We start from the raw sequence: 22,206 nt of genomic DNA on the forward strand, positions 1-22,206 counted from the left end.
GACGGACCGTATGGGCGAGCGAACGGTGTAAATGTCCCGCGGCGCGGCGGGGGGACACGCGACGGACCGTATGGGCGAGCGAACGGTGTAAATGTCCCGCGGCGCGGCGGGGGGACACGCGACGGACCGTATGGGCGAGCGAACGGCTGTAAATGTCCCGCGGCGCGGCGGGGGGACACGCGACGGACCGTATGGGCGAGCGAACGGTGTAAATGTCCCGCGGCGCGGCGGGGGGACACGCGACGGACCGTATGGGCGAGCGAACGGTGTAAATGTCCCGCGGCGCGGCGGGGGGACACGCGACGGACCGTATGGGCGAGCGAACGGTGTAAATGTCCCGCGGCGCGGCGGGGGGACACGCGACGGACCGTATGGGCGAGCGAACGGTGTAAATGTCCCGCGGCGCGGCGGGGGGACACGCGACGGACCGTATGGGCGAGCGAACGGTGTAAATGTCCCGCGGCGCGGCGGGGGGACACGCGACGGACCGTATGGGCGAGCGAACGGTGTAAATGTCCCGCGGCGCGGCGGGGGGACACGCGACGGACCGTATGGGCGAGCGAACGGTGTAAATGTCCCGCGGCGCGGCGGGGGGACACGCGACGGACCGTATGGGCGAGCGAACGGTGTAAATGTCCCGCGGCGCGGCGGGGGGACACGCGACGGACCGTATGGGCGAGCGAACGGTGTAAATGTCCCGCGGCGCGGCGGGGGGACACGCGACGGACCGTATGGGCGAGCGAACGGTGTAAATGTCCCGCGGCGCGGCGGGGGGACACGCGACGGACCGTATGGGCGAGCGAACGGCTGTAAATGTCCCGCGGCGCGGCGGGGGGACACGCGACGGACCGTATGGGCGAGCGAACGGCGTAAATGTCCCGCGGCGCGGCGGGGGGACACGCGACGGACCGTATGGGCGAGCGAACGGCTGTAAATGTCCCGCGGCGCGGCGGGGGGACACGCGACGGACCGTATGGGCGAGCGAACGGCGTAAATGTCCCGCGGCGCGGCGGGGGGACACGCGACGGACCGTATGGGCGAGCGAACGGCGTAAATGTCCCGCGGCGCGGCGGGGGGACACGCGACGGACCGTATGGGCGAGCGAACGGCGTAAATGTCCCGCGGCGCGGCGGGGGGACACGCGACGGACCGTATGGGCGAGCGAACGGCGTAAATGTCCCGCGGCGCGGCGGGGGGACACGCGACGGACCGTATGGGCGAGCGAACGGCGTAAATGTCCCGCGGCGCGGCGGGGGGACACGCGACGGACCGTATGGGCGAGCGAACGGCGTAAATGTCCCGCGGCGCGGCGGGGGGACACGCGACGGACCGTATGGGCGAGCGAACGGCGTAAATGTCCCGCGGCGCGGCGGGGGGACACGCGACGGACCGTATGGGCGAGCGAACGGCGTAAATGTCCCGCGGCGCGGCGGGGGGACACGCGACGGACCGTATGGGCGAGCGAACGGCGTAAATGTCCCGCGGCGCGGCGGGGGGACACGCGACGGACCGTATGGGCGAGCGAACGGCGTAAATGTCCCGCGGCGCGGCGGGGGGACACGCGACGGACCGTATGGGCGAGCGAACGGCGTAAATGTCCCGCGGCGCGGCGGGGGGACACGCGACGGACCGTATGGGCGAGCGAACGGCTGTAAATGTCCCGCGGCGCGGCGGGGGGACACGCGACGGACCGTATGGGCGAGCGAACGGCGTAAATGTCCCGCGGCGCGGCGGGGGGACACGCGACGGACCGTATGGGCGAGCGAACGGCGTAAATGTCCCGCGGCGCGGCGGGGGGACACGCGACGGACCGTATGGGCGAGCGAACGGCGTAAATGTCCCGCGGCGCGGCGGGGGGACACGCGACGGACCGTATGGGCGAGCGAACGGCGTAAATGTCCCGCGGCGCGGCGGGGGGACACGCGACGGACCGTATGGGCGAGCGAACGGCGTAAATGTCCCGCGGCGCGGCGGGGGGACACGCGACGGACCGTATGGGCGAGCGAACGGCGTAAATGTCCCGCGGCGCGGCGGGGGGACACGCGACGGACCGTATGGGCGAGCGAACGGCGTAAATGTCCCGCGGCGCGGCGGGGGGACACGCGACGGACCGTATGGGCGAGCGAACGGCGTAAATGTCCCGCGGCGCGGCGGGGGGACACGCGACGGACCGTATGGGCGAGCGAACGGCGTAAATGTCCCGCGGCGCGGCGGGGGGACACGCGACGGACCGTATGGGCGAGCGAACGGCGTAAATGTCCCGCGGCGCGGCGGGGGGACACGCGACGGACCGTATGGGCGAGCGAACGGCGTAAATGTCCCGCGGCGCGGCGGGGGGACACGCGACGGACCGTATGGGCGAGCGAACGGCGTAAATGTCCCGCGGCGCGGCGGGGGGACACGCGACGGACCGTATGGGCGAGCGAACGGCGTAAATGTCCCGCGGCGCGGCGGGGGGACACGCGACGGACCGTATGGGCGAGCGAACGGCGTAAATGTCCCGCGGCGCGGCGGGGGGACACGCGACGGACCGTATGGGCGAGCGAACGGCGTAAATGTCCCGCGGCGCGGCGGGGGGACACGCGACGGACCGTATGGGCGAGCGAACGGCGTAAATGTCCCGCGGCGCGGCGGGGGGACACGCGACGGACCGTATGGGCGAGCGAACGGCGTAAATGTCCCGCGGCGCGGCGGGGGGACACGCGACGGACCGTATGGGCGAGCGAACGGCGTAAATGTCCCGCGGCGCGGCGGGGGGACACGCGACGGACCGTATGGGCGAGCGAACGGCGTAAATGTCCCGCGGCGCGGCGGGGGGACACGCGACGGACCGTATGGGCGAGCGAACGGCGTAAATGTCCCGCGGCGCGGCGGGGGGACACGCGACGGACCGTATGGGCGAGCGAACGGCGTAAATGTCCCGCGGCGCGGCGGGGGGACACGCGACGGACCGTATGGGCGAGCGAACGGCGTAAATGTCCCGCGGCGCGGCGGGGGGACACGCGACGGACCGTATGGGCGAGCGAACGGCGTAAATGTCCCGCGGCGCGGCGGGGGGACACGCGACGGACCGTATGGGCGAGCGAACGGCGTAAATGTCCCGCGGCGCGGCGGGGGGACACGCGACGGACCGTATGGGCGAGCGAACGGCGTAAATGTCCCGCGGCGCGGCGGGGGGACACGCGACGGACCGTATGGGCGAGCGAACGGCGTAAATGTCCCGCGGCGCGGCGGGGGGACACGCGACGGACCGTATGGGCGAGCGAACGGCGTAAATGTCCCGCGGCGCGGCGGGGGGACACGCGACGGACCGTATGGGCGAGCGAACGGCGTAAATGTCCCGCGGCGCGGCGGGGGGACACGCGACGGACCGTATGGGCGAGCGAACGGCGTAAATGTCCCGCGGCGCGGCGGGGGGACACGCGACGGACCGTATGGGCGAGCGAACGGCGTAAATGTCCCGCGGCGCGGCGGGGGGACACGCGACGGACCGTATGGGCGAGCGAACGGCGTAAATGTCCCGCGGCGCGGCGGGGGGACACGCGACGGACCGTATGGGCGAGCGAACGGCGTAAATGTCCCGCGGCGCGGCGGGGGGACACGCGACGGACCGTATGGGCGAGCGAACGGCGTAAATGTCCCGCGGCGCGGCGGGGGGACACGCGACGGACCGTATGGGCGAGCGAACGGCGTAAATGTCCCGCGGCGCGGCGGGGGGACACGCGACGGACCGTATGGGCGAGCGAACGGCGTAAATGTCCCGCGGCGCGGCGGGGGGACACGCGACGGACCGTATGGGCGAGCGAACGGCGTAAATGTCCCGCGGCGCGGCGGGGGGACACGCGACGGACCGTATGGGCGAGCGAACGGCGTAAATGTCCCGCGGCGCGGCGGGGGGACACGCGACGGACCGTATGGGCGAGCGAACGGCGTAAATGTCCCGCGGCGCGGCGGGGGGACACGCGACGGACCGTATGGGCGAGCGAACGGCGTAAATGTCCCGCGGCGCGGCGGGGGGACACGCGACGGACCGTATGGGCGAGCGAACGGCGTAAATGTCCCGCGGCGCGGCGGGGGGACACGCGACGGACCGTATGGGCGAGCGAACGGCGTAAATGTCCCGCGGCGCGGCGGGGGGACACGCGACGGACCGTATGGGCGAGCGAACGGCGTAAATGTCCCGCGGCGCGGCGGGGGGACACGCGACGGACCGTATGGGCGAGCGAACGGCGTAAATGTCCCGCGGCGCGGCGGGGGGACACGCGACGGACCGTATGGGCGAGCGAACGGCGTAAATGTCCCGCGGCGCGGCGGGGGGACACGCGACGGACCGTATGGGCGAGCGAACGGCGTAAATGTCCCGCGGCGCGGCGGGGGGACACGCGACGGACCGTATGGGCGAGCGAACGGCGTAAATGTCCCGCGGCGCGGCGGGGGGACACGCGACGGACCGTATGGGCGAGCGAACGGCGTAAATGTCCCGCGGCGCGGCGGGGGGACACGCGACGGACCGTATGGGCGAGCGAACGGCGTAAATGTCCCGCGGCGCGGCGGGGGGACACGCGACGGACCGTATGGGCGAGCGAACGGCGTAAATGTCCCGCGGCGCGGCGGGGGGACACGCGACGGACCGTATGGGCGAGCGAACGGCGTAAATGTCCCGCGGCGCGGCGGGGGGACACGCGACGGACCGTATGGGCGAGCGAACGGCGTAAATGTCCCGCGGCGCGGCGGGGGGACACGCGACGGACCGTATGGGCGAGCGAACGGCGTAAATGTCCCGCGGCGCGGCGGGGGGACACGCGACGGACCGTATGGGCGAGCGAACGGCGTAAATGTCCCGCGGCGCGGCGGGGGGACACGCGACGGACCGTATGGGCGAGCGAACGGCGTAAATGTCCCGCGGCGCGGCGGGGGGACACGCGACGGACCGTATGGGCGAGCGAACGGCGTAAATGTCCCGCGGCGCGGCGGGGGGACACGCGACGGACCGTATGGGCGAGCGAACGGCGTAAATGTCCCGCGGCGCGGCGGGGGGACACGCGACGGACCGTATGGGCGAGCGAACGGCGTAAATGTCCCGCGGCGCGGCGGGGGGACACGCGACGGACCGTATGGGCGAGCGAACGGCGTAAATGTCCCGCGGCGCGGCGGGGGGACACGCGACGGACCGTATGGGCGAGCGAACGGCGTAAATGTCCCGCGGCGGCAGACAACGCGACGGGAGCGCCGGACCCCATTGTACCCTTCACTCCCAGCGAACTGGGAGGAGGGTACGGTGTGCTCATAGACCCTGTACCTCCCCACCGGGCCCTCCCTTCGGTAAAGCCGAAGGTACTGCCCCAGTGGATCGTTGATACAGGGAGCCCTCTCACCACGGCAAGGTGGCACACCACGAGAGGGACATTTTTTACACGCTTAACTTTATCCGTTGTCCTACCTACCCGTATTACAATTTAGTATTTGTTAATCCATACCTCAAAGTGATCACTTGAGGTTTGGGAAACGTAGAATTGAGAGTTTTAACGTGCGCGATTGGAATTTAATTGGGGATGGGGATTTTCCAATCTCGCACATATGCGAGAAAATATAAAGAAAATAGTCCTACTTTGGGCAAATAAACAGATCAAATTATTTTGTATGTTAACTACTTTACAAACCTTCAATTCTGGTCATTAATATAGACCTTACCTTATGAGATGTTTCCGTCGTTTCTTCTGACCAAGATTGAACTCACCTATTGAGTTGTTACTGGCCAAATCCATTTTGGTTGTATGTCAGCCAGAAAATGAGAAGGAGAAAAATTCCTTCAATGCCGGCTGATTAACAGCGCCGGTAGACGATTATAATGTTGCGGTCGATTACGAATCGTTGCGATCGTTAATAAGCGCGCGTTAATCATATCGGAAAAAAATAAACAACCACGTTGGATCGTTAATAAAATCTTAATTAAGTGACTTAATTTTGCTTTTAATTTTACAATGATACGCGTAATTAATGTATTCGTCCAAGAATTAATACACAGCAGCAATGGAAAGTAAAACAGAATTATATTATCAAGAAATGAAAGAATTTTATGTTAATCGCGTTCTAATAAAAATCGTCGTGATTATATCTCACAATTAGTCACAAATATCTGGATTTCAATAGTACAATGTAGAAACACGAGACAACAGAAATTTAAAAATTAATCGATGACTCGATCAATCAATTATTTATTAATGAATGGACAAACAATGTTTGGTATAAGAGTATAAACCGAATCGCGAACCGAACCGCGAACCGAATCACGAATCGTTACTTAATCTCACTTTAGATATCAAGTGAGATATTCAGACTAAATGACGTGAGATCCAAAGGGATTAATAATTTCTCCATATAATTAATATCGCAATCAATATAATGAATTCATCAAGTTCTTACGCTGTAACATTTGTCTTTACAAATTCTTATATACATATTTATATAAATATTTCGTTATTATAACGCAAATTGTTATCAAATTTATATTTATAATATGACATATCAAAAATACATATATCTACGATTATATTATATATTTTAATGTAATATAATTGATATGAAAACTATCAATTTTGAGATAATTCTACATGAAAAATGATTCTGTCCCGCAATAAAATATTCACTGGATCTCACGTTATTTTATTTTGTTTTGTTTATACAAAGCCAAGCTACATATGGATAGACTATAAATATCGTCCAAGACTATAAATACGATTAACACTTTTTAGTGTGATCTATATATGTATGTACAATAAGGTTCATGTGGAATATATGCAACGTGAATCAAAATATCTTTTGGTCTTTTTCATTTGTAATGCATGCACATTGAGTTTATTAATACATTTTGCTTCTTTTCACCAATTTATGTAATATTTAATCCTGGAGGAATATTTGGAATAGGGAGAAAGAAAGAGAGAGAAAAAAGAAAATGAAGAAACACATTTAAATTTTCTTATCTATATAATCAATTAATTTATTTTATTTTATTAAACCTATCTGTACTCCATCTACAGATACTTATAGCTTTTATTATTTCTTAATTCCATAATTGTAATTAAATCTATCTATTGTCTATCTATAAATAATTATTTTCTATTTATTTCAATTGTATATAAAAAATATAAATATTTTTAAAATTTTTATTCTACACGAAAAATAAAAGTCACAAAAAACTTAAATAAAATCTTATATTCGAAAAACGTTATAAAACTTTATTTTAGTTCTTTGTCTTTTTCTGTATTTCTTAATAATTTTAAAAATAAATTTAAAAAATGTAATTAATGTAATAAATTTAAATAATTGATTTTAATATTGCACAAGAAACTAATATATTTATATATAATAAAATATACATCACCATCATCGTTACCTATTACTCGTGTCTATACACGTAGATTATACACATTGTATATGGGACCTACAGTTTAACGCCGATTCCGAACGGCTATGTTTTTTCAGAGAAGTGTTCGTGGCAAGAATACTCTTCGGTGGTTTGCCATTGCCTTCCGAGAGGAGAACGAGCGAATATAATTTTTCTAGCTCTACCGGGAATCGAACCCGGGACCTTTGGCTCAATAGACCAGTGCGCTGTCTACTAGGCCATGCTCGTCCTCAATAAAATATACACAGAGAAAAAATAATGTTGTATCAACAGCATTAGTCTAATTGGAAATAATCTTGTTTTATTTTATTAAAACAAAAGCATAATGTATTGAATTAACAAGATTATTTCCAATTAGACTCAGGCTGTTGATACAACATTATTTTTTTCTCCGTGTATATTTGCCAAATTTAAATATTTTCCTATAAATTTCAGGCGACTAGTATACTTCGCATGTTCTGCGATACAAATAACATTAGATGCATTAATAAATAATGCATCGACATAACGTATGTGCTTATGGATGCATTCTCCCGTAAGCACAATAAATAATGATGATGCTCCAGGATTAATTACTAGCCTAGTCTGATCTAGTCTATCCATTTTAGAGCAACGAATTTGTAAGAAGTCGCATTTATCTATAGTACTATTATATGGATACAATACATAAATATATCTAATATAGGTCTCACAAATTCGTTACCCCATACTATTGTAAAAAATTCGTCACTCACCGATCCGATGCGCAACGGGCGGAGTAATTCGGCCACGTAACTACGATGATACTGTAACAAAAACGAAAGATATAAATTAAAGAGGCGCTGAAAATAATAAATGTTTCAAAAAATACACATAATTTTACGCGCATCTAAATTCGTCTTTCAATTAGATTCACTGATATAATTATCTATTTTCCGGAAAAAATATTTACAAAAATAAATTTTTATAAAATTTTAAATAATTTCTTTTTTTCTAATTAGTTTTAGCTTATCGAAATAAAACTCCGAATAAATGAGGAAAAACTATTAATTTTATGCAGATAAAAGATGATACTTACCCCAAGGTTGCTCCGCCGGGGCCCGATGTCTCTCTCAAACCTCCTCCTCCTCTCAGGACGTCAGGCCCCAGTGTCCGCACAGGACACTCGCGAGAAACACTCGCGGATAATAAACTACAATCGCGCGCGGACTAATTTTAGTAAAAGTCTTTCTCGCGCGATACTGTACGGCACTCCCGTTTAAAAAAGTCCTTTAGTCCGATTACTTGAACGGCACTCCCGAAGCAAACGCGACGAACCGGCTGCGGTTCGTTCATTCAATTAAATCGGCGGACGAGGGTACGTTAGCTTCCCCGTCTTTAGATTTTTATCCAAGCAGAACGAGAGTTTTGCTTGGGTAAAATCCTCGTACTGGGTACTGGGCCTTCCCACCTCGCCAAGGTCGTACCCTATCAGGGGAAGGTAGTACTTAAGGAAGTACCGTGAAATATAAAAGCTGGTAATATATATATAAAATCAAGTTATCGATTTTCTACCATAGATTTTTCGTACAAATTTGAAAGAGTCGCGACGCCGATTGCCTCGATTCGTTCCGCGTTCATCACTCTGCGTCGCGTTAATGACGACGAAATGTTTGAAGATCTTGACGCGAGATACTACGCGAATCAAGTGGATGGTTAGTAAAGACTAAAGACACGCAGTTGATTAATCAAAAACACAATCAAAATTAAATATCGCACGCACAGTACGGTATCGAGCACGTAAATCTCGCGAATGTAAAATTGTACTATTAATACTTTGCACAACGAGAAGTCGCGACTGCGTGGGCCGTTAACTTACGCTTACGCGGCACGAAATATACGAAAATGTACGAAATGTTAATGAACGAGCGTTGTATCACAGCGTGCTATTACTTGAATCACTTACTTGGATCACGATACGATTTCACGTTGTCACTCGGCAGTCGGCCCTCCTCCCGCTCTTCGAGAAGAATCGGAGATAATCGCACGACAATTCCGGCACAACGTAAGCACGACACGAGAATCACGAGATATGCCGCGTAAATGAATGCCACATTCCGCACATTCGAGAGTCTAGAGTCCAGACATATGGCGGGGCGGGACGAGCGATTATCGCCTACGAATATCACGAAACTACAAATCACTCACAATTGCCGTACCTTCGCCTCGAGTGCCTCGACGTCTTTGTCTCGAGCGAGACACATTCATTCACGACACTTGATACACTTGCGAAATTATTGAACGCGTCGTCGATTATTCCCGCGGAACGAGGAGCAGGAGTGCCAATCGCACGAACGAGCGCGTTCCGAATAACAGCACCCACTGCCGGCGACGGCACGGAGCACGGAGCACAAACACCACACCTGTTCGAAATTTATCGGGAGAATGACTGAGTAATATCCGCAGGTGACGGTACTCCGAGCGTCGACGAAAACAAGTATCAAGGCCGTCTCGCCGATAGAAACAACCGTCCGCGCCCCGACTTTGAACGTACGCTGCTCCGAAATCGACGGAGTCATTCAACGGTCGCGCGCCTAATACGACTGGTAACAGTGGTATGCCGCGGCGTCACGGCTACTGCGCCGGCGGCCGGCGGCGGCGGCAGCGAGAGCCGCGAGCGGCCGAACGTGATTGGCTGGATTCGACTCGCGAGCCAATCGCGTTCGACGGCTCGCCTGACCTGTGCGGCGGCGGAAGCGCGCGCCGCGCGCGCAAGGTACGTCACTCGTTCAAAATCGGTGTGAAACGTTGTCGGTCGTGTAATTCCTTTTTTCTCGTGAACGAAAAGAAATTTGGTTACTGGGTATTGCAAGCTAAACGTACGCCGAATATTCCTTCTTCGTGTTTACTGAAACGCAAACAATCGCGAACGAGGGAGCAAGCTTGCTTCGAAATGCGTATGAATATCGAGAGTGCGACCAAGCTGAAATGTGCATGTCCACGAATACAATTCCGTTTGTCGTTCAAAAACAGACATGTAATTCGCTCGTTCACGTAATTCGTTACGTTTACATCGTGATCGCGCATATCATAAAAGATATAAATATTCTCGATTGTAATTGGTTGAGGATCAGTTTAATATTTATATCTTACATGTATCGATAAATATTAACTTATTTTATATATTTATATTATATGTCAAATATCTAATATGCAATTTCGAAAATGGATGTACTGGCGGTAGGTACGAAAAAGGCCGGAATTGGCCTTTCTCAGGGTCTCAGGGTACAGATAACGCCCAACATGTGCAATGCGTTTCAGCGACACCCAGCCGTCTGCTAATACGTGCATGATCGCGCGTGCGTGGATCGTGGAAATGGTCCCTCCATCTGGCTATATTTTCCAGCAGCGCAATTCCTGATAATGCGTTCGACGAATGATCTCCTCTCCGATAGAACATTCGGGATGTTTCGATACTTAGGAGTGGTAGGGTGACTGTACACGTTTACTATTGGTGCATTCCATTGGAGCCCCAGTAGAACGCAAACGATTCGTGAACACAGGCGTGTCCATTATTCGGTCGCTAGAGTGGATGCGCCGTAAGATCCACGCGTGGTATATATATACGTATCACGGGCTTCCACGGGTCTTACGCAGTCTTACGGGAGTTGCATCACTACACGTGAAGCTAGGCATACCGCGTTTTCTGCCGATTTCTCGGTGAAATTCCACAGACAGAAGGCCAAGATGTTGACCGCCGCGAGATTATTAAACCGCAGCTGCACCGGCGTAGCCTATGACTTCGCCAGGAAACAACAATTCAGCACGATTTTGAAAAATGTGCGTATGATAATGATATCACGATCCCCGTGGCTTCTCCTAGCTCGCAGTCGTCACTATTTGCATGTCGTCTAATGAGAGATAAATTTTAATTGGCAGTGCTTCCTTGTTATTCTATGCAAATTATCCTAAATTACGTCACGATCGTGTATCGCGAGAAATTTCTGCCGCACGTTAATTCCACCACGACGCCGATTTTAGAGCCGGCACGTGAGTGGATTCCCACCTCACATTTCTAGCCAAATGCTTTTAGGTCTTCTAGTCGATGATATTCTTAATCTCATCTGTCCTTTGCATGTTATTATTGTTAGAACTGCTAAAATCATAACTAATAGCTAGAACTGATTTTATGGGTTGGGTTAGACAAATTTAGTCAGTTTTTTTCTCTAATTAAATCTTTTGTACTAAAAATATATATTTCCGTGAAGAAATAGATGTAAATTTTATTAACTTCTGAACTTATTTATTTTAAATACATATAATTTATATTAATAAAAGTTATAAGTATTTTTTTCTAAATTTTATGTTTTTCTAATTTATCCTGTAAAATTTTTGATAATATTATTTATGTAGTCTTTTTGCAATAAAATACTTTCTTGGATTGTTAAATAGTTATAAGTACATATATAAGTACATATTTTGCACTTTTAATCTTTTAGGTTGCGGCTCCAACGGTCACTGTACCACACCGTTTTACCGATATGCAACAATATCGGTATAAGTAAGTAATTAATATGAAATAAATATTAAATATACGTTTCTTAGTTTTAGAACAACTTCTAGAACAATCCATTTCTTTTTTAAGATCTGAAGGTGTAAAGGGTGCAGTTATCGGTATAGATCTTGGAACCACTTTTTCATGCGTAGCAGTGATGGAGGGCAAACAAGCTAAAGTTATAGAAAATGCTGAAGGCTCTAGGACTACTCCATCTTATGTTGCTTTTACAAAAGGTTATTGCTAAATTATATCATATTAATAACATTAAACCTTTTTGATAACATGATTATCGGTTATGATTATTCACGCAATGAGTAACAAAAACATATACGAGTTAAATTCTGTAATATTTTTCTTATTTAATTTTGTCATTTTTATAATAAATAAATAATTTCTGATTTTTTAGATAACGAACGTCTAGTTGGCATGCCTGCGAAACGTCAAGCAGTCACAAATTCTTCTAATACATTTTATGCAACAAAACGATTAATTGGACGGAGATTTGAAGATCCCGAAGTGAAAAAGGATATGTAAGTATCATATTTATATTTATATGATTTATTGCGATATGATTATATCTGTTTTAATATGTAACGTGTTCTTATAGGAAGAGTGTAACGTACAAAATTGTGAAAGCATCTAATGGAGATGCGTGGGTTCAAGGTGCTGATGGAAAAATGTATTCTCCCAGTCAAATTGGAGCATTTGTACTTGTGAAAATGAAGGAAACTGCTGCGGCTTATTTAAACACTCCAGTAAAGAATGCTGTTATTACTGTACCAGCATATTTTAATGATTCGCAACGACAAGCGACAAAAGATGCTGGTCAGATTGCTGGATTGAATGTGCTTCGTGTAATTAATGAGCCAACCGCAGCTGCACTTGCTTATGGCATGGACAAACAGGAAGATAAAATGTAAAGATCAATTACATTGATATATCATGTGAAAGATACTCTTTTGAAAATAATGATGTCGATTTTTCGTCTCTAAAGATATATCTTATGTTGAAATACATTACTGACAATTTTTGTTACATTTCTTACAGTTTTGCAGAAAGAAAGACGATATGATTAATGTATTGTTTTTTTTTTCTTTTCCAGTATTGCTGTTTACGACTTAGGTGGAGGTACCTTTGATATCTCAATTTTAGAAATCCAAAAGGGTGTTTTTGAAGTAAAATCCACAAATGGAGATACATTTTTGGGAGGAGAAGATTTCGACAATGCATTGGTTAATTACCTTGTATCTGAATTCAAAAAAGAGGTACGGATTTTCCTATAACTAAATACAATTATTCGTTATATCTATTCGTTAAAGTAAATTTATATTAATAATTGATTTGATGAAATAATGCAGCAAGGCTTAGACGTGACTAAAGATCCCATGGCGATGCAAAGATTAAAAGAGGCATCGGAAAAGGCTAAAATAGAGTTATCAAGTTCTCTCCAAACGGATATAAACCTTCCTTACCTTACTATGGATGGCAGTGGACCAAAGCATTTAAATCTTAAATTATCCAGAAGTAAATTCGAAAGTCTCGTGAACGATCTGATTAAGCGTACTATTCAACCGTGTCAGAAGGCGCTTTCCGATGCCGAAGTAGCAAAATCTGATATCGGGGAAGTTTTGTTGGTCGGTGGTATGACCAGGGTTCCTAAGGTACAACAAACGGTTCAAGATATATTTGGCAGACAGCCATCGAAAGCTGTAAATCCGGATGAAGCCGTAGCTGTTGGTGCTGCGGTTCAAGGAGGTGTACTTGCAGGAGATGTGACAGATGTTTTGCTTCTTGACGTTACTCCTTTGTCATTAGGTAAAGTCGTTATTATTCAGAGATTGTTCTATTATTTTATACATACAAAACTATGATGTACTAGACTAATCTTCTCTCTGATAGTAAATGATGTCATTGATTTACTGATCCTTCATTCATCTAATATTACAAATGAAGTTACACTGGGATCAGCAGTATAAAAAAAATGTTTGTAAATTTTTTAGGTATTGAAACACTTGGTGGTGTGTTTACGAGATTGATCTCTCGTAATACAACTATACCTACAAAAAAGAGTCAGGTATTTTCTACGGCAGCGGACGGTCAGACGCAAGTCGAGATTAAAGTTCATCAAGGCGAGCGAGAAATGGCTGGTGATAACAAACTCCTAGGACAGTTTAGTCTTGTTGGTATTCCACCTGCACCAAGGGGTGTACCACAAATAGAAGTAACGTTTGATATCGATGCAAACGGTATCGTGCATGTATCAGCCAGAGATAAGGGAACTGGCAAAGAGCAACAAAGTATGTAAATTTCCTATCATTTCACATATATTATATTAAAAGCATATAATTAATGTTATAGTGATGCCTATATTTTTCGTCTCTGAAACTTGGTTTGAAATCAATAAATTGTAGACTACATTCAACTGAATCGTTACTATAATTAATGATGAATTATATTTTTTATGAGCATATTCTAAATCTATGGTTTTTTTGCAGTTGTTATTCAGTCTAGTGGTGGTCTTAGCAAAGATGAAATTGAAAACATGGTTAAGAAAGCTGAGCAATACGCAAAGGAAGATAGAATTAAGAAGGAAAGAGTTGAAGCTTTTAATCAAGCAGAGGGAATTATACACGACACAGAATCGAAGCTAGAAGAATTTAAACCGCAGTTACCACAGGAAGAGGTATGGTATTATTGTTAATTATTTAACATTTTTATGAATTATTTTGATATTTATTGTTTTCCTTTTATAGTGCGACAAACTTAAAGAATTAGTTGCAAAACTGCGAGAGACTCTGGCTAAGAAGGATGATACGGATCCCGAGGAAATAAAGAAGCAAACGAACGAACTCCAACAAGCAAGCTTGAAACTGTTTGAAATGGCGTACAAAAAGGTACTTAATTTATGTAAAAATTAAATTAATGAGCACAAATTATGCTCTACATAGCTCAAGAACTATTATTTAAACATGTTGATTTTACAGATGGCGGCAGAAAGAGAAAGTCAAAATCAATCGCAGCAGGAACCTGAAGGCGAGAAGAAGGAGGAGAAAAATTAATTTTAATTAAATAATTTGCGTTTCTGTACAAAAGGAAAAATTGATTCCATTCACATACATTTGTATAAGCGTCAGATGCTGTTCTGTGAGCTCAAAGGAACCACTTATTTTAGTTGAAGAAAGGCAAATATGAACTAAATTTCGATATTTGACGCGATAATAACCGTTTAGAAATAAAGTATTATTCACACACGAAGTGGAAAAAAAGCAATTTCCTTTGTCATACTTAGTGGTCTGATATATAATAGCAATTTTGTGGTATTTATATAATTATATATATTTTTTATAAGTAGTACTCTCGCATCCTAAATATCATACAAAATTATCTTTTGTTGTGAGATTCGGAAAATAAGTTTCGTCAAATTTATTAAAAAGAAGTAACTGTATATTACACGTTTGTAGTAGTAATGGCAATTTTTTTAAAAGGTTTGGCTAGTCAGTTTTCACATGAAGTAAGAAATTATGTACATAGTTGACCACTTGTATAATGTAACTAATGCAGTATGATCATTTTTGTGCAGCCTACGAGACATGTGCAGAATATTAAGATATTCACCGTTATAACAGTTATTGTAAAATAAATTGTACCAAAAATAATATGGAGATAATTTGTTAACAAACTTGCTATTGTAGAATACTTCGTAGCACGTACAGTGAATAAGTGTGAGATGAGAATATAGAATTGAGAGAATGAGATGAGTGTTCCTGTGCAAAACAAGTTTACTTGTGTAAACAATATACAATAGATACATAGATTACCGTAGAGCACGTTGTTACATTGCGATGTAATCAACTTATTTGATTTCTTTTTTATTTAAATATCTTAAACAAGAACATTAACTTTTTAGGTTTCGTTTTATTCAATAAATCTTAACTTTAACGTATGGGATTAATCTTTTATTGAAGTTTCAAGCAAATGATCATTTCCCACCCTAATGCATCTCACATTCCTGTAATTTTTCCGGACAGCGTCTTGCTAGAGTAAATTTAAAAATGAAACAAAAAAAAAGAAATATGCAGTTCACTTATCTCTTGATATGTATGTATCTTTCTCATCGTATACATATGTATTTATGCATTGTCATCACTGAATTAATAAATCTGTTCTTTGCAGTTGCGCTTCTTGTACTTTTTATTTTTTCTCTTTTTCTGTCCAACACTTAATTAGATATATCTATCTCACTTTTGAACGTAGAAAGAACGTGTGCTACCTAACGTAACGCAGTGCCGCTATAAATTTAACGTTTGCCGGTGTAATAATTGTGCTTTATGCGAAAGATTAAATATTACGAGGGGTTAAATATTAAAAAAAAAATTATAAAAGATTATATTTAGATATATGTAAGTATATTTATTTTAGTCAACAATCACGATGTATGAATATCTAGACAAGATACACGACTCGAAAATGTCTATCTTCAAATATAAAGGCACGTAACGCCGACTGCGATTATACCATTGTGATAAACGCAGCGAATAACAAGTAACGTGCCAACGTGGTTTGGAGGTTTGGTTTGGAGTTTGGAGCTGAACGGAGTGCGAAAGTGAATTAGGTTAGGATTCGTTAAAGAAAACTTTCGCAATTCTGTTTCCACTCTACGATAACAGAAAATTATATTAAGGTAGAAAAACATGTCAGACACTTCTGACGATGAATTAAATTGTGGCGATCAAGAGAAAACATCGTGGATTTTATATAAAAATCGCGATGAGTGGAGTGACGTGACTCCTTTACCCCAGGATGACGGTCCCCATCCTGTGGTATCAATTGCATATTCCGAAAAGTGTGAGTATATGTAATTCTAAAAATTACATTATTTTTTAGCTGTATTTTACAAAACATATAAAACGATATTTATGATAAAACATATTTTTTTCTATTATTATATAAATTCGTCGTTCCATAAAGAGATTTTGCTTCAATAAATTATCTTTATGTGTCTTATATTTAATGTTACTTTTTAGTTAAGGATGCCTATGATTATTTCCGTGCCATTCTGAAGTCAGGTGAAAAGTCAGAACGTGCACTAGCTTTAACAGAAGCCTGTATATGGCTTAATCCGGCCAATTATACCGTATGGCAGTACAGAAGAGAGATACTTAAAGCTCTAGGAAAAAACTTAATTGACGAATTAAAATATACGGATCGAATGATAAAATACAATTCTAAAAATTATCAGGTTTGGCATCACAGAAAGATCATTGTTGAATGGCTGCAAGATCCTAGCGAAGAATTAGCGTTCATAGAAACTGTTTTACGTAAAGACGCAAAGAATTATCATGCTTGGCAACATCGTCAGTGGTGCATACAAGCTTTTAAGTAAGTATATCTTTATATATGTATATAGAATACATATATAGCAATATTTTTTTATTATGACTGAGACAACGTATGTAATTATGTCAAACATGTGTGATTATGGTTGCAGTTTATATGATAAGGAGTTGGAATATGTAGAACAATTGTTAAATGATGATGTCCGTAATAATTCTGCTTGGAACCAGCGCTATTTTGTAATAAGTAATACGACAAAGTTTGAGCAGGAAGTGATAGACAGGGAAGTTGATTTTGCGCTGGAGAAGATCGAGTTAGAAAAAGGAAATGAGAGTGCATGGAACTATTTAAGAGGGTATTTGTTCCTGATATATCAGAAGTTTAACTAGAAGAAAAATGATATTTTAATTTGATTATTATCTATAAATCATGCTTTTAGAATATTGTTACATAGCAAAGGCTTGGGTTATAATGAAAAAGTGAGACATAAATGTGAAGAAATGTATAAGGAAGGATGTCGTACTAATCATTTATTGGCCTGCATAATTGATATCTGCCAAGAAAGGTGTCCATCTGATGAAACTCCGTCCTCTTTGTTTCATATTAATTTTGCGTACGAGGTAAGTTTGTTTTTGTAATATTATGTATTTCCTAATGTTATATCATTTTGCATTCCTGATATATATACTTATTCTTTAGTTATGCAAGGATTTAGCGAAGAAATATGATACAATAAGATGGCGGTATTGGGATTACATAGCTAGCCAGCTAGCGATAAAATTGACTCTTCAGATAACTAAAGCAGACTCTTCAGATTAACAACCACAACAACCTTGTAGTATGAATTGTTCAAAAAATTTTAGATAACGTTTTACATATCAATCTATATGATTGATATATTTCGGCCTCTTTTGCCTACAAGTATGTATATTGCACATGACTGAAAAATTATTCAATTTATACAATTTCTTTATGTAAAACAAGAGACACTTATGATTTAAAAATATATAACTCATATAATTCAATTTGTAAATTAAATTCTAGGATTATATTAAGCACAATGTGTAGAATTAAGCTATATATCTATTATGCCAATATTGTTAATTTAAATAAAATAATCTCTATCATTATCATGCATTTTTTTCATGACTTTTCTACATAATGATATATTTCGGATTTCTAGATTTCTGAATTTCTGGATTTTTAGAAATGCTAATTTCTTCACTACTCTTATGAGATTTTGCTTGCGAAGTTTACATATTAGAGCTTTCTTAGCATATATATTGTCATTTTTATTAGAGTAAAAGAGTAAGTGAAAAAGTAAGAAACCGAAACTTATTGAATATGTAAGTGGATTAAATGCGCACGCTTAAGGCCTCGATACATAATAAATAATGGCAAATAGAAAACAGCTGTTGATACTGTATAATATGCAAATATAATATATTGTTTTACTCACCAGCCGAAGTATTGCAGCCTGCTCCGCGCAAATCAGTTGCAAATTCCACTTTAGAAAAGCTCCATCAGCTGTATCAACTTTATCCAGCGAATGATAAATGTCACACACACATAACATAAATGTTAACTCATGCGCTTCACTTTCAAGTTTATTTCACTGTCAGATTCACTTTATTTTCAAAAATCGAATGTCACAAATATGTCACAAGTTTGCTACATCGTGTTACGTGAAACACGAAACACGGGATAAAATGTACTTTATTCCACAATGTGTCATATCACCGATGCACATAACCGATTACTATCATTTATAACTGACAGCGGATTTTTCGTTAGATGGACTTTAGTATTTTTTTTTTTAAATCAAATTGTGCTTAGAAATTTTAAAATGCTAAAATCTATCACTGACTACATCTATGTAATATAACTGTATCATGATTGATGTTTTTTGGCACTATGTGCTTGCATATTTTTCTGAGGTATATTTATTTCTCAATAACTAAAAATCATAATCTGAAATATGATGAATGAAGTAACTGTAGCGACCGTAGCACTAGTTACAACGTTTCTAAAGTTGTATTAATTTATAATTCATAATAATTAATCTAGCAACTCTCTCTGTAAGCAGTGATCGCGGCCAATATAGAAAACAACGATCACTGCCAATTACTATCTTACATTCAGTCTAAAATAATACATGAAAAATATTTAAAAAGTTGAAAAAGAAATATATAAAAGTTTTCAATTAATTTATGCTTTTAATGTACGGAACATCACATGCGATAGTGATCGCGGCTGGTGCAGAAAATAATCGCGATCACTGCCAATTATTATTTTATATTTTAATTTACAATCGTATATAAAAAATATAGAAAAGGTTTTCAATTAGCTCATGCACAGAAACATAATAATCATAATATTAATTATAGCAACTTCACGCTTCTAATTTACAGAACAACAATATACATGAAGCAGTAATTGCGGCTAATACAGAAAATGATCACTATTACTGCTAATTATTACTTCATATTTTAATATATTATGACAAAAATATAAAAAAGATTTTTAATTAACTCATGTACATAAATATAGTAATTATAAAATTAATTATAACGATTCATGCTTCTAATCTATTGATCTACACATACAAGCATGATCACGGCTAAGAAAATAATCGCAATCACTGCCAATTGCTACATGTATATATATATATATATAAATACAACATGCTTCAATTAGTTCAAGTGTACAAATCCGTGCTACGGTCGCACGGAGTCTACTTGACGAAACTTTCACGTATCATGTTGGTAACAAAACTTGCACGTTACCGACACGGCACCAGCACTCACTGCAGGCAGTGACGCTACAGTCACACGGAGTTCACTTGACGGAACTGTCGCGTTACACGTTCGGCAATTTCGGCATACGAGGATCAAGGCTGCGGTCCACTTGACGCTATATAAATGCTTTAAAGCGTTCTTCCTTTCCTTTTTTCATTGAAAGAAAGGAGAAGAAGAATGCTTCGAAGCATTTTGCATAGCGTCAAGTGGACTGCAGCCCAAGTATCGGATTTTCCATGAAGCGCGGTGAACGTGCACGATATAATCACGAGAATTCGGATATTGGACTCGCCACATCTAACGAAAAGTACGCCAGGCATTCTCGCGTTTCCGATTTCTTCGAAGGAGCACAAGGATCACTTTCGCGCGACTACGTCATCGGAATCTGTACTCACTGTAACCGCAACGGTTCCGAATCACGGTATATACAGACGTCGATCGCGATCGATGAAGCGGCGTTGATCGTGAGAGTCAGCGATAATCTATACGCACCGATGATAGCCCGTCACTGTAATCGGCACTCCCGACGAAAATTCGCGCTCACCGTGCACTTTCGACGGACGAAACTCGCGATTGATTTCGGAGCGCGATCGCGCTCCGTACTCCGTACTCGAACGTCACGACGCCGACGCGTCGGGACTGTGTAACGGCTAACGGCCGGTAGAGCGCGTCTGGCGTCGAGGCTTTTCGGCGGATTCAGGTATAAATTTGAAAGACGAATAATTTGAATTCGCGATAAGAATCAAATGCTTTTCACACACTTCTTAGCAAGTTACAATTATTAGTTATATATCTCATTCGGAGTTTTCTTTTATGAAAAGCAGAGGACTAATTGCTCAGTTAGTTAGAACTTATTTAGCTGTTCCTGCTTTAAAAGAGCGTTCTTCGGAGAATATCGTTACAATCGGAAGAAGTTATCTATCTGAGCAAGTAAATCAATGAGTATTCTCTTAAAAGTTTCTTTCAAAATCAGAAAATGCTTGACCAAGTTTTAAATTTCATGCTTCTACAAATTTTCAATATGCATTGTATTTATTTTTATTAAAGCAATCTCTTTATCCATGTAATAAGTATGTAACAAATCACGTGTAATTTCAATAAATTTCGGCGAATTGCATTTTGCAGTTAGTTCTCTACTCAATTTTTTTGTAATTCGGATCCGAATTTAGGAATTTGTGAATTCGACTAATCGAGTATTAAAATGTGAATTATTTGGATAATTCAAATATATGAATTTGAGTTATGATGAATTCAAATATATAATTGGTTAATAATTATTTTGGATGATTCGAATATTTTTTTATCGGAACAAATATAATTTCCCTGGCTATATTTGTAATACTGATTTGTGCCAGGGAAATTTGTGCTTGCTTTATAATATAATAACGAATCGTAACGCGCTGGCAATCTACTATTTTATTAACTGAACGTTTTGTCTGTTGTTGCACGATTACGGGGCTTAGGTGCGTTGACTGAGTCCGGAATTCGTGTGTTGTGTGTCACTTTAAAATGCATGTTAATGCATGAACACTGATGTTTGGTCTGGCGATACCTATTAAGTTGATGCAGACAGTCTACTTATCCGTCCATATATTTATCAAATAAAATTGAAGACGAATATTCAGCGAATCTCTCCTTTAGTTTGATAAAATTTTTCATCCCTTTCTTAAGTAATTTTGTGATCTTCTGTCTTTATTTGGTACAAAGTTTGACGGAAAAACGACTTTCGCACCGACTTAGTAATACCTGCGAGGTATACTGTTTTTTTCTTTTCTTTTACCACCGGACTCAGTTTCTGTGAGACGAACGAAGGAACAACGGTGTATCGCGTCTATCAGTAATATCATTGCAATTTGTAGAGGGGAGCAATCAGCAGGACCTGGACATCAGCAAGGTGGGCGTCAGGGTGATGGACGAGCTGGTGAAACCGTTTCAGAAGATCAAGATCGACGACACGGAGTTAGCTTTTCTCAAAGCCATCGTGTTCTTTGACCCGAGTAAGTGCTCCATTCGAAGGATCGTCGTGCGACAATCCGCGATTCGCAATGGATTATTCATGTGGAATCGAGCGGAATAGAGAAACATTGACGCGTGTAATAGACAATAAATGCGTGCCGTTAATATATAGATCGAATACAATTCGCTCGCAATAA

The 22,206-nt window shown here is 44.2% G+C and overlaps 2 protein-coding genes across 3 annotated transcripts; both read left to right on the top strand.

The window, feature by feature from the left end:
• The first annotated feature begins 10,995 nt into the window (after positions 1-10,995).
• Positions 10,996-15,864, top strand: Hsc70-5 (Heat shock protein 70 cognate 5). Its single transcript, XM_071700667.1, has 11 exons — positions 10,996-11,203; positions 11,863-11,924; positions 12,009-12,154; positions 12,328-12,451; positions 12,529-12,837; positions 13,024-13,186; positions 13,280-13,736; positions 13,922-14,218; positions 14,417-14,604; positions 14,675-14,815; positions 14,906-15,864. The coding sequence occupies exons 1-11, from the start codon at positions 11,111-11,113 to the stop codon at positions 14,978-14,980; spliced, it is 2,055 nt and encodes a 684-aa protein (XP_071556768.1). The 5' UTR covers positions 10,996-11,110; the 3' UTR covers positions 14,981-15,864.
• Positions 15,865-16,333: 469 nt separating this feature from the next.
• On the top strand, positions 16,334-18,716 carry Fnta (farnesyl transferase alpha). 2 transcript variants are annotated; one of them, XM_071700670.1, is made up of 6 exons: positions 16,334-16,533; positions 16,603-16,766; positions 16,946-17,300; positions 17,410-17,610; positions 17,695-17,875; positions 17,955-18,716. In XM_071700670.1, exons 2-6 carry the CDS (start codon positions 16,613-16,615, stop codon positions 18,072-18,074), a joined length of 1,011 nt encoding a protein of 336 aa, XP_071556771.1. In that variant the 5' UTR covers positions 16,334-16,533; positions 16,603-16,612; the 3' UTR covers positions 18,075-18,716. The 2 variants fall into 2 exon arrangements, with proteins under 2 accessions (XP_071556771.1, XP_071556770.1); XM_071700669.1 differs by having other exon boundaries at positions 16,334-16,766.
• Positions 18,717-22,206: the final 3,490 nt, after the last annotated feature.

The sequence above is a fragment of the Temnothorax nylanderi genome, unplaced genomic scaffold (genome assembly GCF_030848795.1).
Source record: "Temnothorax nylanderi isolate EJ_2023f unplaced genomic scaffold, tnyl_v1.0 TNYL_tig0023_pilon, whole genome shotgun sequence".
NCBI lineage: Eukaryota > Metazoa > Arthropoda > Insecta > Hymenoptera > Formicidae > Temnothorax > Temnothorax nylanderi.